At 41.9% G+C, this 17110-nt stretch overlaps 1 protein-coding gene across 4 annotated transcripts in view; it reads right to left on the bottom strand.

Annotated features, from left to right (window-relative positions):
• Positions 1–12873, bottom strand: part of samd4a (sterile alpha motif domain containing 4A) — a 77788-nt gene extending 64915 nt beyond the window's left edge. For all 4 annotated transcript variants that reach the window (XM_052063913.1, XM_052063914.1, XM_052063915.1 and 1 more), the window contains exons 1-2: positions 12701–12873; positions 11003–11632 (exon numbers count right to left, since the gene is read on the bottom strand). In XM_052063913.1, coding sequence (XP_051919873.1) covers positions 11003–11198 — 196 coding nt within the window. In that variant the 5' untranslated portion in view covers positions 11199–11632; positions 12701–12873. The remainder of the gene's footprint in view (positions 1–11002; positions 11633–12700) is intronic.
• Between the last annotated feature and the right edge of the window lie 4237 nt (positions 12874–17110).

Below are 17110 nucleotides of genomic sequence, written 5' to 3'. Positions count from 1 at the left end.
TTTGACCAGCAAGAACAGAACAAAAACCCACCAAAACCATGTTGGTCTATTCTGTTGTTGTTGGGGTTTTTTCACTGCTCCTAAACAAATTTAACTCAAGGTTCATAACATCATTTAATAATACAAATTCTGCACTAGATATTAAATCTGACATTTTCCAAATGTTGAATGTGAATTTCTAACCACCTCTGGGCATTTTGGCTGAGATAATTTACTATTACATTTGTTTGTTTCAGATTTTTCCATAGCAGTCGGGGACGTTTCCTTGTAGGACACGGCAGTTGAATGGAGAACAATTCATTTCTTTGCCTCACTCCTCCCTACACTTCCCATTTCCTCTTAAGTGTATCGTCAACATCCCCTGTGCTCCCCTGCTGCCGGAATAAGTGGAAGACGTGATCAAGTACACGAGGGGATGATGGAAGAACAGCTGCAGTTTGCGATCTACCTGTTGGGGCTCTGAAAGTGGCAGTCACAGCTATGCTGGCTATGTGAATGACCCTCAGTTCTGCCAGGCTGGGCTCGAGGAGCCGACAACTCTGAGAAAAAATGGTCACCGGGGAACCATTGACGTCTCCCTTACCAATTCTCAATCTAAAACATTCAAAGCAGCTCTCAGCTGGCCAATGAGCGTTTCAAAATAGTGGCACCTCGGACTTGGCGAATGGAAATACTATTTCCGGTCCATTTCAGTTCTCAAGAACCGCTTTGAACACACAATATTAACATGCTCCAAATAAAACGGTGCTATGAGTTGTGACGAAAAAAACACAAAGGTGGACTTCATTTGAACAATATGAAAAGCTTGACAGGTATATGACTTTGTTTCTTGAGCCCCAATTGCATGACTGACTCATTTGCACCAACATGACTTAAAGAAGCTTTAGTTGTCATTGCTTTTTTTTGGGGGGGGGGGGGGGGGGGAGCAGAGGTCACCAAACTGTTTGAAACTGAGATCTCCTTACGTAATGTTTTATGTGAAGGTGTTTGCGACACACTTCTTCTGAAATAGCAAATGTCCTCAAATTACGGTGTTCCGAGAAAATAACGTCACATCACCGGTGCGCTTTTTTTAAAAAGAGGCCCGCGGGCTTCTCATGGTGGTACTCGGGGGAAACCTTGTGGCCACGGGCACTGCCTTGGCAAACCCCTGCTTTAACCCTCGAAACAAAAAACCCCTAAGGTACGCGCTTTACAATTTTGGAAATGATGTATGTTGTGTTATACAAACATTCTTTTTTTTTTTTTTTCAAACACTCAAAATGTTCAGAGGCATCTGTGCTATCCATACATATATAGCATATATAGTTTTTATTAGTTCTTTAGGATTTTTTATTCTTTATTTTTTGCAAAAGGAAAAAAAAAATTGTGTCTGGAGGTCCCAACAAAGCACTACTAACAATCCCGAACGGACGTGTTCATGTAAAATGCATTGGTTTGAAGCCTCCTGCAAAAAGGCAAACTCATTTGCGATCCTCTGGCGCCACCTAAAAGTTGCACAATTGGAATGACCTCAACCCAACAATGTGGCATGCATACGTCTGTACAAGCGAAAACAAAGCGATTGACGTAAAAATCGCGTGAAATGCATGTTTACACATTAGGTTTACGATGCATTCAAAAATATGAATTATAATGGGTCTCTATGGTGCAAAATATGTAAATTGTGAAGATTACGGAATCAAAACCTTTTTTATTATTGCTGCAATGCCTGAGAATTATCAGCCGGTGACGTCATGAAATTCGTCCATTTTAAAACCCCCCCATACGTTTCAGCTCTCTCGTGTTTTTCCGAATGCCTTTGCCTTTGATTCAAAGACATAATTTTGCATTTATCGCAAACGGTGGACTACGAGGGTTAAAGTGTTTGAGGCTAATATTGAGCATTTGGTGGTAACGGTTATAGTACTACTACTACTAATAATAATACATTTTATTTATAAGCGCCTTTCAAGACACCCACGGACACTTAACAATAACAAAACACACATACAGTACACAGTTATACAGTACTAGCTGGTTCGCCGCCCTCCGGGCGGCTCATCAGCTAGTTCCTGCGGAAGGCTGGTAAGGTGGTGGTTCGCCGCCCTCCGGGCGGCTCATCAGCTAGTTCCTGCAGAAGGCTGGTAAGGTGGGCCTTCGGCCCACAAAAGTGTTGTTGCTTGGTTCAACTTTTTGTTCATCTTCATTGCTTATCGCAAAAATAAAGAGATGTTTAGCTCTACTAAATAACTAACAATTTCATTGCAATGCGTGTGGGTAGACAACATTTTTTCGCTAAGATGCCCCCGCGATCGTAGTGAGCCACTGCCTGAGCGGCGCAGTGAGAGCTAAGTCTAAGGAACCGATTGCGTAATGCGAAAGGCTACCAGTTTGATATCAACTTTGCAAACAGCAAACTCGCTCAAATTACCATGCGGTTCAGAGTGTTGTAATTCTTTTTCCTTTGTGCATTTAACCAAAGAATGTCAAGGCCTTTTATTAGGAGACCTCAGAACAGTTTCAAACTGTGAAAAAACAAACAAAAAAAACGCACAAGCTATTTTCTTTAAAAATGGTATCTTTAAACAGTCATTCAGTCTTGCCCAGTCTCAGCCGAGTAAGGCTCCAAGTTACTAAATCCTGCCATGAATCCCACCTTTCGCCACATCTTTTTCGCTCTCTCCGACTCATTCACTCTCTACGTGTGTGCATCTCTGACGCATCGAGTAATTTCCATCAGTGCAGAGTACAAACAGTAGCCAGGCTCATTTTCCCTCCATACACACGCGACTGACAAAAAGGGCCTTGAGTGTAGAAACAGCAAGAAAGAGACAGGCCTTATTTCATTTTCCCCTCTGGTCGTTTTGGCAGGCTGTCTGTCCCCATTCCTGAGGTTCAGTATGAGTTCACAGAACTAGCTGTCAATTTCCAGAAATAAACTGTTTGCTCATGCGTGGGTGCTATGAAATACTTTGAGTGTCCAAAAGAGAGAAGACTTTTCTCTTGAATGTTCCCTCTTGAAGGAAGTAAAGCCAACAGCACAATAATTCTGCGGACCAATCGACAGACAGTGTGCATCGAATCAGCCTTCACAAGTTATGTACCATTGACACCGACCGGAACTCCCAATATTTGAAGACCCTTCACATTGGTTACTGACACAATAAAAAGGACATTTCATTATGGGACAGAAGAATGCTATGAGTTGAAAACTGGCTCATTTTATACCATAGCACTGTCCTCCTTAGCTTTCAAATTTTACAGGAATATTTTTAGACCGGGAGAAGAATCACAGTAATCATCACACGTAAACACAGTTACGTAGAAAAGGCCGATTTCTCCAATATTAAAACTCATTCACTCCCAAAGACGTATTTAGATGTCTTTTCAGACCCCACAGAAAGGGTCTAAAATGCCATTTTAAGACCCTTTTTAAGTACAGTCAGTATAAAATGAGGAGCTGGGATGAAATGTGTGGCGTCTGAAAAGACATCTAAATACGTCTTTGGGAGTGAATGAGTTAAAGATTTAAATAAATAAAGATTTAAACTAAATGGAGGAAATGTAAGCAGCCAAGCTAGAACAACCACCGCAAGGCTCCCTCTCACCTGAAATTATAGTCGAATAAAAAAAGAATATTTAATCGCACGGACTGTAAATTTACTTGCACAGTAAATATTCATCCCACTCCTTTTCACAACATTACTGAGAAATGGGATGAAGTGTGGAGCAGAGGTTTGTCAGCAACAACAACAACAAAAAAATCAAGAATAATAACAATAAAAAATAAATACATGTAATGGATGGACTGGCGTGAGGTGATGAAAATTGTAGTTGGACTGTCTCAAATTATCGTTTTAAACATTTTTAAAATGACCATATTAAGCAACGACTGAAAATCTTGACTTCAGTGAAAATTCAAGTTGAAAATCAGTACTCATGTCATCTTTTCCCTTCTTTGCCCCGCCTACTCTGCCTTTCACTCTTTGACAGCGCAACATACTCTCACTCAACTGAAGGCGCAATCAGTTTTTTTTTCTTTTCCACACCTTAACTCTCGAAAGCTCCAGTCGCATTCTTGCTGGGCCCGAGAATCTGAAGTGCTGAGACCTGCCCACATTCCTCGACAGTATCCCCAAAATTGCACAGCAACCATTTTCATAAAACCTGTTTTCTGGGTTTGGTCATGTGACGTTCACAAGCTGAGCCTTTGGGCACTGTAATGACATTTGCAGTCGACAGTAGGTCGCAGTTCAAAGTAAAATGGCAGCCTTCCGACATGGATACAAAAGGGTGGCTTTTTTTCCTGCTTAGTTGATATTCCACAAATGCAGTATTAATAAGAATACATTGTTCGGACTCATGAGGGCGCATAAAACGTATTGTCGAGAACATTTCTAATTTTCAACAGCTACTGATATGAAAAGAACCATCAATGGCACGTTTTACACATAAGCGTCATTTAAAACATTCATTTTGTAAGCTCCAATTTGCTATTGTTCAAATCTGGCGAAACAGAGTAACACAGCTTGTATTGTATTATCATACCAGTATGAATTGTAAGCTTCTGCTCATGTCGGTGCACTCTAATTAAAAAAAAGACCCGCAATGGTCAATTACATAACTTGAAACTGACAAAACTAAATACCTAAAGTGACTGAAAATTGATTATTGATTGACGAACGAAAATTAGGCAGTGTTTTTCGGGGTGCAAATATGTTTTGAAAAGAAAACTCCTGAAACTGGTTGAAAACAAAAATTATGATATATTGTCGCACACACTGTTGAAACAATCACCGCGATCAAGCGATTTCTGGAGCATTCAATGAGACTTGTGCACCGCTCATCGGGTACTTTGAACCGCCCCTCTTGGGGAAAACCATAACATCTGTCTCGCTTTGAAGGGCGTCTTCTATAGACTGCGTGTTTTAACTCCTTCTCCAGACCAGGGCTCAAATAGAGTCACGTCAGATTGGTTCTTTTTGGATGTTGCGTGTTTTTACCGTATTTGCATGTCGTTGAGCCATTTCCTTTTGGAGGAGCCATGACCAAGCATTCTGACACAAGGCAGCAGAAGCCTTCATATCTTGCAACCCTGTGCAGATTCAAGACTGTTCCAGATGTAGCGAAGCAGCTTCAGAACATAATTGCGCCTCCTCCAGGTTTCAAAGTCCCATTTTTGTTGCATGCTTCAATTTTGCGTCTGGAAACAGAGATCCAATGTGCCTGCGCCCAAAAACTCCACTTTTGTCTCATCTGCCCATTTTCCCAGAAGCCTTGTGGTTTGACAACATGCATTTTGCCAAAACTGTGTTGTCATTTTTAAGTTATTTCTGTGGCCTTTGTTAATCGAAGGGTGCCCGCAACTTGGTCCTTGTGTGCAAAGTTATAAACTGAAGGCCTGAAATGAAACATTTGAGTATTTGTGCACGGATTGAGATATTAAATCAACTTGTCCAATAAAAAATTACCCATTAAATAATAAAAGAATACTAGAACTAAAATACAAATCTCGAACATGTTCCACGGAGAAAAATGTATCATATCCACCAGTTGTGACAACCTTTTGGGTCACAAAACAAGGAAGCTTCTCAGTGGTCCAGAGGTAGGCCACTGAGGATTCCATTCATTTGTACACCACTTTCCAAATAGTTGCGCTTTTCCACTCAGCCAAAGGCTTCCAGCTGCAGTTGAACCCTTCCCCACTCAGGAAGAATCGCGATGCCAGGATTATCTCACTGTGCACTGTCGTGATAAATCTGATTAGATGTGCTCGAGAGCAGAGCGGTACACTTGATCAAAAAGTTTAGCCACAACTGCCCAATCAATGAACAAGCTTGTATCGCTGTACAACACAGCAAAAGCTTGTGTTTGCAATGTAGGTTCAAGGTTCCGTTTGGTAAATTAATGCAGGGGGCCGAAGAGAAAAGGGAAATAACAAATCTACCGTATTGGCCCGAATAGAAGACGGTGTGTTTTTGCATTGAAATAAGACTGAAAAAGTGGGGGTCGTCTTATATTCAGGGTATAGACGCTATACCCATTCACGACACTAGATGGCGCCAGATATAATTGAAGCGAGTGCTGAACTTGACTCCCCAGCCCAAAGCGAACCCGTCACGAAGAATAAAATAAAAATAACGGTAGCACAAAGAATAAAAATAAAAAATAGCGGGAAGAAAGAAAAGAAGAAAATAATAGAAGAGATAATAGAAAATGGAGAAACGTAGCGACAATCTGGAGAAAAGTGGGTCGAAGATCGGTCAGGTTAACCACCAGCTGAGGAGAAGTTATGATGTAATTTACTTTTCAAAAATCATAAGCCATTCATTTACGAATGTGATTGCACTTTAGTTTACATATTTAAATGTTCAGATATTGAGATTTGAATGAGGCAAAATAACATTCTTTTTCTCTCAAATATATTGTTATAATCATTTATTTCAGATGTAATGTAATTATTTTCTGTATAAAAAATAATTTTGTGTTCAAAAAGTCTTTTTTCAAACTTGAGTCTTGAAAAAGAAGAGGTTGTCTTGTGATCACTGATCACAAGACAACCACCTGATCAGGGCCGTCTTATATTCGGGCCGAAACGGTATTTCATGTACATGAAGCAGATAGAGAATTTTCATCAAAAAGTGTACATTCATATGAAATTTCCATCATGTCACTGATTCATGTTGTAATCTTGTTTTCCAATATAAAGTTATAACATGATGGAACGTCAAAATGGAACGAGGGAAGGAAGTCATATTTTCAAAAGTGAATTTCAAAAATACAACTTTATTCCTGTAATATTATCCACCCATTTTCTGATCCGCTTATCCTCACAAAGGTCGCGGGGGGTGCTGGAGCCTATCCCAGCCGTCATCGGGCAGTAGGCGGGGGACACCCTGAGCCAATTGCCAGCCAATCGCAGGGCACACAAAGACGAACAATCATCCGCGCTCACATGCACACTTAGGGACAATTTGAAGTGTTCAATCAGCCTGCCATGTATGTTTTTGGAATGTGGGAGGAAACCGGAGTACCCGGAGAAAACCCACACAGGCCCAGGGAGAACATGCAAACTCCACACAAGGAGGCCGGAGCTGGAATTGAACCCAGTACCTCTGCACTGTGAAGTCAACGTTCTAACCACTGGAGTACCGGGCCGCCTCTTTTGATTTATTAATTTTTTTATTTGTTTTATTCGTCTTTTTTTTTAATTCGTCGTTGTTCGTCTGTGTGTGCCCTGCTATTGGCTGGCGACAGATTCAGGGGATCCCCCGCCTACTGCCCGAAGACAGCTGGGATAGGCTCCAGCACCCCCCGCGACCCTAGTGAGGATCAAGCGGTTTGGAAAATGAATAAATGAATAAATAAAAAGATTTCGGCCTCAGTGAAGAAAACTACATTGACTTCAAGTCCTGTACTAATCCAATAAATCAGCAAAATAATACATCCGACCACAACAACACAACCACTGACAGCAACATACCAGAGGGCTCGCGTACATAAACAACCAAATAAGCATAATTCTTATATACAAAAAGGTGCCTTCTCTCTCATTGTCCTACCGCTTACTTTGCTGGCTCAACTGAAGCAAAGACACCACAGGCAGCAAAGTTCTTCGAAACCAGTCTTCTTCAGTGTGGCTTACGCTTGTAAAAAAAACATTTTAAATGATGTGTTGGTATTGCACAAATGGGACAGCGGCCTTCCAGCAATTTGGTGGTTTGCTGATTCGACTCACCGTTTCCCCTCAGTCCTGACAAGGCATTCTTGAGCAATTTAGTCTGATGCCCTGTCATCGTCCATCCCCAACATCCAGCCCTGACGACGCATCCTTGAGCAAAACACTTCACTGCCAGTTACTCCTAATGATTCGTGTGTGAATCAGACACTACCACCCCCCCCCCCCCCGTTGGAGGGCAACGGAGACACGTACTTTATAATTAAAGCCCGTTTACCAACGCTGACATGCAAAAAGACACAAACCAATCTCTCAGTCGCTCCAGGGTTTACCTAACTGGGATGGGTCACTTGGAACCCATGTCACCTCTGTTGCTCATAAAACCCAATAACAAGTGCCTCTGTCACCACGGACATCAGAATCATAAACAGTCCGTCTACAAATACCACAGCTGGTGTGAAAACTCAACTATGCAAGCTTTTTCACATGTGTTATTTCCAACAAACTAGTGACGTCAATCTCTGTAATGCTATTCCAAACATCAAACAAGCCTGATTTTTTGACAGCATGGATTAAAAGTTTTGCGAGCATGACCATTCAGATTCGAGTAAAATTAAGAGTGGCTAGTTTCCCTTCATGTTGTTCAGTATGTATTTGTTTTTTTTTTGTGTTGCACTCATTTCTGTGTGGATCACAGCACAGGGACATTATCATGTTATGTCACCCAAGAAATGCCTGCTTTCTCTCAAAACTCTGTGTGAGCCAGCAAATGTCAAATGCAGATGTTACCATAGGTACAATACCAGCTCGACATTGCCGCAGCAGCTGCAACAGCAGCAGCAACAGAAACGCTTCATTCATTTCTACTTGTAAGTTGCCAGGTTTTGTTTCCATGGCCACGCTGCAGTCTGCTGCAACAAAACTTCGCCAGTACTTCCCAGGAGGGCCTTTGAGGCAATTATTTTACTGACACAGTGAGGAGCACGGCGGCGCAGGAAGTACGTAGGCACACTGACAAGACATACAGTATGTGGAAGACGACTGCATTCATTAAACGAGTGGAAACACAAAAATGCACATTCTTTTACATTAATATTATTTTATATAGTAAATCCTGTGCATAAACTTGAATTATCTGTGAACTTTGAAAGAGTAACTCAATCAGGATATCGCTGCTGACGTTGAAAAATGTTCATGGTGCATGCTCGCCACTGATCGCGGTTAGGTAAAAAAAATAAAAAAATAAAGCGTTGCTCCAGAATGTACGCATTTCTTCTCCCCATCGAGAAACTAAACTTGCATTATTTTATATATATATATTTTTTTTAATGTTACATTGCAGAATGAATTTACTTATACGTGCAGGATGCAGGGTGGCCCGGTGGACCAGTGGTTAGCACGTTGACCTCACAGTGCAGAGGTATCGAGTTCGATTTCAGCTCTGGCCTTCTTGTGTGGAGTTTGCATGTTCTCCCCGGGCCTCTGTGGGTTTTCTCTGGGTACTCCGGTTTCCTCCCAGATTCCAAAAACGTGAGCGCGGTTGGCTGTTCGTCTGTGTGACCTGCGATTGGCTGGCAACCGGTTCAAAGTGTCCCTCGCCTACTGCCCAAAGACGGCTGAGTTAGGCTCCAGCACCCCTTGGTGTGAGTGCAGCGCACATGCTTTTGTTCGCAGTTTTGTGTACAAACAAAACAGTAAAGTCGTGTTTTTAAAGTGTTTCATTTCTTTGAAATTGGGTTTTCACTTATTTGAATATTGCATGAAATATATTTTCCACCACACACTGCAAAGACACAACAACAAAAGACTTGTATAAGATAATTTGGGGAGTGGGATAATTGTGTTTCCGTTCATGTCAATCGGAAAGATTACCTCTATTTATGAACGTTTCAAGCGACTAACAAGCTCACGGAACCAATTATGTTCGTAACTTCAGATTCAACTTGATGGGCCCCATTTTCTGCCAGGTGCAAGTCTAGTGCAAAGCCCAGTCAAAGTGTACGCATGGGTTAAGTATTCTTCATCCATGCATTTTCAACACCGCTTATCCTGTAGAGGGTTGCGGTTGATTTTGGGTGAAAGGCGCACAACACCCTGAACTGGTCACCAGTCAGTCGCAAGGCAAATTTTGAGACGGAACAACCGTTCCCACCCACATCCACACTGTCACTGAATGGGAACCGACCCTACGCTGCTTGCACACAAGTCAGGCGAGTGTACCACTACACCATAAGCGAATTCTGAAATATTCTTTGTTTTGGTATTTTGCTAGACTTTGCACCAGTAAAATTGGGCATCACGGGGTGTTCGCGCTGTGGGATAGAAGTACATGTTTCCCAGCCCATCCTCACAACATCCCTCATTTCCTCATTTGCATGAACTTTCTGAACGGCTGAGCTAAAACCCGTGCCACCGACTCGCCGAAAAAAAACGCAATGGAAGGTACAACTCAGGCTGGCACCCATTCTACATCCATCCATCCATTTTCCGAACCGCTTGATCCTCACTAGGGTCGCGGGGGGTGATGGAGCCTATCCCAGCTGTCTTCGGGCAGTAGGCGGGGGAGACCCTGAAACGGTTGCCAGCCAATCGCAGGGCACACAGAGACGAACAACCATCCACGCTCACATTCACACCTAGGGACAATTTAGAGCATTCAATCAGCCTGCCATGCATGTTTTTGGAATGTGGGAGGAAACCGGAGTACCCGGAGAAAATCCACGCAGGGCCGGGGAGAAGATGCAAACTCCACACAGGGAGGCCGCAGCTGGAATTGAACCCGGTACCTCTGCACTGTGAAGTCGACGTGCTAACCACTGGACTACCGGGCCGCCCGGCACCCATTCTATATAACCTAAAACATATTCATATTCAGGATGTAGTTGGACCTTTCTTGAAGCATACGCCCCCTCTATCCGACCAGGATGGCCCTTCGACATGCACACTAATCAATTATTGAGCGGTCTATCAAGGTGTATCTAATACACACACGCACACACACACACACACACGCACACACACACGTCTACATACATACATATATACACATGCTGATGGCAGGCAGAGTTCATAAGGCTCAGTTTTACTTTATACCTCATTAGCCAACTGAACACTGCGATTATTACTCACCATTAATTGTCTGAATGGCAAAACTAGGGGCTGGCAACAATGTACACTAAAAGCGTGAAAACATACTGCACTGTACCATGCAAGTGTGAAAGCAACAAAGGATTCCCTGTTTTTATCTGACAAAACCAAGTGCAACAATAATGTTGACATTTACATTATTATAAAATATTGTGTGTGTGTTGGGGGGGGGGGGGGGGTGGCTAGGCGACCTACCTGGATTGTTGGCATCCGCCTCCAGAACCTGCAGTTCCGTGCAGTCTGCAAGGGAGTGCTCCAGACAGAGCTGCAGGAAACGAGCCTGGGTCCGGCTCACCCTCTTCAGCAAAGACAGCAGAGCCACTGTCTGCTCACACTCATTCCAGCCTTTGAACCAGCTGGCTAATATGCCAACCTGATCGCGAAACATCATGGTCTGGGAGAGGGGCAGCTGGCGGGGTGGCAGCGCTGCTGTTGGAGTTCCCAAAGAGGCTTTTGGTTTGGGGAGGGGCTGGTAGGGTAGGAGCGACTCACTGAGAAACCTTCCACCGGCGTTCTGGGTAGCACCGAAGACGGATCTTGGGATCTTTGAATGTTGGATGGATTCAGTTAAAGCTGCTTGAGGCCATTCTAAGCTCTGGCAGCAACACGATGGTGATCAGGTTGATGTCAACATGTGTTGATCCACAAAGTATCCTCCAGGAGTTTTGCCCTCTAATGAAAGGATGCCGGTGGTCCTGTCACTGCTGATATAAGTTGCCCTCAGCTAATTACTCACCCACAGAGGAACTGATATTTGATGAGTCAGCTTTCCAACGCACAATATGTCAGATCAGCATCTGCATCACTGGCATATTCTTTAAGGGCCTGTAGGAAGGTGTTAAAGGAGGAGAATAGTTAAGCCCCAGTCTCATCCTATACTAAGCCCTGGCCTTTCCATAAAAAAAGCACCAGTGTCCCTGTTGCTTCACCCATGCACACTTTGGAACAGAGCTGCTGTAAAGGGGCATTTATAGGTCGTCTCCTTGCCGTCGCCCGTGCGTTTAAGCTCGTGGTATTCATTGCCGGGACAAAAATAAATTATTTTCGCTTCTGGTATCCACCCATTCCTAAAAATACAGCAGTGTGTCGGCTACTCCCGGCACTGCATCCCGGAATGACCCACAGGAAGGACGCCGGTCGGTGGTTTATCGACGAAACGCAGGCAGAAGTGTGTATGCAGCCGTGTGTGAGATGAGCGTGCGTGTGAGCACTGGTAGGGGCTGGAGTAACTTCCGCTGCCTTATTTTTAAATGAAGGGCTTGTCTCATAAACATGTATTTGGGCTTGTGTGGAGGCTGAAAAGTGGCCGCGTTCTGAGGAGCTCGAGCATGGAGCTGACACTGCCCACAGGCTAGTTTTAGCCGCTTACAACCTGTCACTTTGCTTCATCAGCACACAAGGAGTGACCACTGAGGGAGAGTGTGCGTGCGTGTACGTATATACGCGCGCGCGTGTGTGTGTGCGTGTGTGTGTGTGTGCGCGCGCGTCGCAGAGGAATAAATACAAGAAGTCTCTAACGGGCAACGTCTACCCGCGTTAACTCAATTAATTTGTCTTAAGGTATTTGTAGGTTATCAATAATAGTGAACTGTATCCTATATTGCACAGTCAAAACCCACGCGAATACTGTACTCAGTATCCGATTCACAAATGCCTGTTGCGTCAACAGGTAGCAAACGTGTTCTAACTTTATCTGCGACTTTAGGTTTGATAACTCTATTCGCCGGGCTTGGGGACATCGGGTGGGGAGGGGGTTTAAATCATCCAGAGATTGACTTGAATTTAAAAAAATAAAAATAGGAACGAAAATAGGCATCTGGATTGGCAATGCAGTCGGAAAATAAGAGACGACTATGATCCATAAAGACAGAATATAAACTTGAATAAATGTACCTTGTTGCTCAGTTTGCATCGTTGGCTTTGTCTCAGCACGGGCGACAGACGCAATCTTTTGGGGGAGCGGTGCCCCTTCACTCCGGGTCTGCGGGTTTTGCCATCTTGACTAACTTTTCCTCCGTCTCTCCCTCCAAGTCGGCCTGCGCCTGCCCTAAAGTGCCGCAGTAGTTTGAATGCAACACGCCGTGTAACATCTGCTTCCTAATTTCAAAATAAGTTAAGGAATTGCTGCCGCTAAACCGGTTTGAAATGTTCTTTTTATAATGTGATTTATGACATAATCGTGTGTCACAAATACTCTGGCTTCTCAATATTGCCATACTTAAAGCCATAAGGTTACTTTGACAATTCACAATTTCACAACTGCAAGAAGAAAATGTCCATGCAAATAGCAAAACGTGAGCTTGCTGGCTAGGTGGACATGTGGTCGACCTTCATTTAACATGATCTGTTAGGGGGCTGACTGCACACTGTTTAAAAATAGTTTTGAATTCCGGAAATATTTTTGGAGCAACTGCAGACATAATCTAAGGAAAATTACAAAACATTGATATAATTATTTACTTTGCAACAGCCACGCCACAGTTCCAACTTCAAGGGAAGAAAGAAAAAAATGCTCATCGTAATTTCACAGAAAAAAAATCTGTGTTTTGAATAACATCATAAAAGATTCAGCAGGAATTTCAAAGATACATCCAGAATGTTCAGTATGATCAGGAAAATTTATAATCAAAATGACTCATTTCGTCAAAAATGTGTTGTGACATATAAAACATATTTTAAGACTAATAATTTTGTGGATTTTAATCACTTATTTTGCACAGTAGTTCGCACAGTAGTAAGTGTGACATGCAAAAATCATGTGGCCTACATTCAATTTAAAAAAAGTAAAAATAAAAAAAATAAAGGAAACACATTTCAAGAGACTTATGAATTTGGGCCTACCTGTATATGTGTAAATAAAGTTTGGCTACTTTTAATAAGACCTCAGCATTTCATTATACTGCAATTTTTTTTCCATGGCTGACTGTGACGACGACACCAAAGGCACATTACAGTGCTATACACGCCTAAGACATTGTCATGCTAGCAACATAGAAATGTAACCAGAACCAATTGCAATACACAGCATTGAGTAAAAAAAAAAAGAAGTGTTTTTTTTTTGGTATATGTACACCAGAGTTGTAATAGTTTGGCCTTTTTCATTTTGTTAATTTTTGCTTTGTGTTGACTTTTCTCCAATCCAGCTTGTTTTAAGAGCAGATATGTTACTTTTTATTCCTGTAGTTTTTATTTTTTTTTAAATGCTTCCTTTTAATTGAGTTTTCATTAATGTTAGGGTTTTTTTAACATATGGAATATTTGTCGAGGGCAAAATGAAAAATATTGCGTTATAAATTAATCAATAACTCTCAAAAGACTGTTTGATCCACCTTTTGTACTCATGTACAGCAAAACTGAAATAAATACATTTAAAACGAAACCTGAAAGTTCATGTATGATATTAATTGGTAAAATGAAAATTGACATTGTGTCTGCAAGTATAATTTTATTTAATTTTATAAAAGTAAGATGTAGTTGTTGTTTGCTTCAAAGCTTTTCTCATTTTAATTTTATTAATAAAAATGTTTTTAAAATTTTAGATCACGTTTTTCCATAAATTATTGTTAACTATAATCACCTTGGCATACACACCTTAATTGTTGAATCATAATCAGCTGTGGGCTCTGCCCCGCGTGTCTCAGAATTATGTTAACATGTATGAAGAAACACATACGATCAGCAAAAAGAAGTGAATAGGTTTTACTCATGAAAATTAGCCTCGACTTTTTCTCGAGATGAGGACTTTAATTTTGAAGGCATGCACAGTCTTGTTCCGTCTCTATTTTGGTAGCTTGATTAAGACAAGCTAGCGCAGCCAGTTTCCACATGCTAATCATTAACAGTGGAGCATGACGTCAGGGGCTTGGCAGCGCGAGACAGCACCAAAATAGAGAATTGAGAGTGAGAGTGAGTGAGAAACCGAGACCCTGCGACAGAGAGGCGGCCAACCCTCCACACGACAAAATGCAAGAAAGACTTTGGTTTCCACAGAAATTGAGGGGCACGACGTATCAGCACAGATTGAGTTGTTGTGCAGGTGAATATTCCATGTGGTGAAGCACCGCGTTACTGTTAATAGCTGACGTGACGTCGGTGCTGTATAGTGGTGAGAGGTCAGGGACAGCAAGGACGTCTTTACTATACATGATCAGTAAGCGGTGATTTTCATTCATCTGAATTTCAACACTTGTTGCATTCAGTTGTATTCATTTATTCCCAACACCAGTGTCTCTTCGTTCTTTGCATTTCTCTTAACCGGTTTGCTTGTACGTATTTTTTTCCCAATAACATTTACATGTGTTGCCATTTCAATTTAATCTGCGAGGGTCTTCGGAATCAGCAATACTGCCTGATTAAACACTGATTCTTTAACCTATTAGATTTCAAATTAGCCAAACAGCGCCAGCTAGCTGGCCCACAATTAAGTCAGCAATTTTTGTTCCCTGAATTGTTGGTCCGAGCAAGCCAAATGTGCCGAGCAAAGAGGGGCGGGGAGGCCATTGTGAATTTTCAGAAAATGTGTATTAGCCGGTGTATTTCATCGGCTACAGTTCTGGTGTATTTCATCACAATAGTACTGATGGTTTGTATAATTGCAACATGATAGTGGTGGTATTAAGGCGGTGGATTAGGTAATTTAAGTCTTCACTGAAGGCCCAGGTACCAAATGCATGGCCTCCATTATACATTCATGGGGTCAATGCTGAGAGACCAAACTCTGGGAATCTGCATGATTTATTGTGAACCTATTAATTTACTTTGGTCAAATTTGAGCTTGTGGACAGAAAAGCAATGATGTGCAATGATGTTAGAGCATTGCCTCAGAGTACTTACCAAGCATCTAACCCAAATGCTCTGTCATTCCTGATCCAGATAGTATTGCTAATATTTGTATAAAGATACAGTGCTATTAAAAAAAATCACAATTAAAATGCTCTTAATTCTGCATGTCCACTTTGCCTCGTGTTTATTCCATTGTGGACAATGTTGAGTCTATCTTCGCACCCTAATTGATAGTATTTACTATGGCTGTGTCCAAATTCACAAGCTGAGTCCTCTGAACGCCGCATTTTTCACCGGCATGACGTCACTGTCGGCATGATTTGTGTTTTTCAAATTGTCGAAAAACAATTCGGAGCCTGAGTACTTTGACGCATTCAAATTCTCCTGCTCATGTAGCCGCCGTGGACCCCATAAACTGTGGCGAATTTGGACACCACATGCGGTTCAATCATGCCAGAATCGATACAATGCGGCCTTCGGAGGACCCAGCCTGTAAATTCGGACACAGCCTCTATGCATCAATACTATGTACTGCATGTTAAACACAATTCCAGAATTAGCCCTCAATTTGTTTCATTCTTTTATTTAAGACTCACAATTTGTGATGAGATTGATATCTTCAGTTTAATATCATCATTCCATTCACTTTGTCCTTATTAAGGCCTTGTCAAACCACACACCTTTTTTGGGGGGGTCATTCATGACAGTCACAGTGTCAGACTATCAGAAAATTATTGTTCTGTGCCTTAGACCGGGCGAGATGCCACATTGCATATCCGTCACCGACCATACCCTGCCCAGTTGTTGCGTGATTCTGTCAAGATTCAGTCGCATGTTCATTGGGGAGGCGGGCCAAGCAGCTGTCCAAGTTTTGGCGACGAAGGCATCTCTGTTGTTTCTATGATCAGAAAAGGCAAAAAAAAAAAACAACCCAAAACTGTGTATGGACCCGTTCCTGGATGGTGGGTAGAGGGGAGTATACAGTGTTTATTCTCCAAATAGAATTTGAATTTGAGGTAACACATTAAATGCCACCACGTTTGCTAATACACACATAGATGTTGTGTGTCTGTGTGTGTATAGATCGAATGGCAGACTGGTTCATACATTTTTGCCTAGGAACACAGAGAGTGTACAAAAGTTGAATACAAATCATAACATTGTATGCCAATTAATATATTTCTTTTGTGTCTTCAAACCGTCTTACTGGACAAAGTCATGGACTCTTGAATTTCAACAAATTAATTACAACATTCAGTCATGCAACTTTTTAAAGAGTTTAATTTTTTTTGACTGAAACATAACAGAGCAGAAGTTACATTAATATGTGGAAAAGTCCTATACAATCTAAGTATCTTCTACCAAGAGCTCAATTGTGTTTTCACCAACAGCTGTTGTGCATATCCAAGCCTGAGATTGGCTGAATAATATCACATCTTGTAGCTTTGTGTGGTATTAATTCAACTGACATAATAGACGGCCTGCACATTTAATGAACTTTGATTCATGATTTTTGGAAAA

This window comes from Hippocampus zosterae, chromosome 4, assembly GCF_025434085.1.
Source record: "Hippocampus zosterae strain Florida chromosome 4, ASM2543408v3, whole genome shotgun sequence".
Taxonomy (NCBI): domain Eukaryota; kingdom Metazoa; phylum Chordata; class Actinopteri; order Syngnathiformes; family Syngnathidae; genus Hippocampus; species Hippocampus zosterae.
This window is presented reverse-complemented; position numbering and strand designations above follow the sequence as displayed.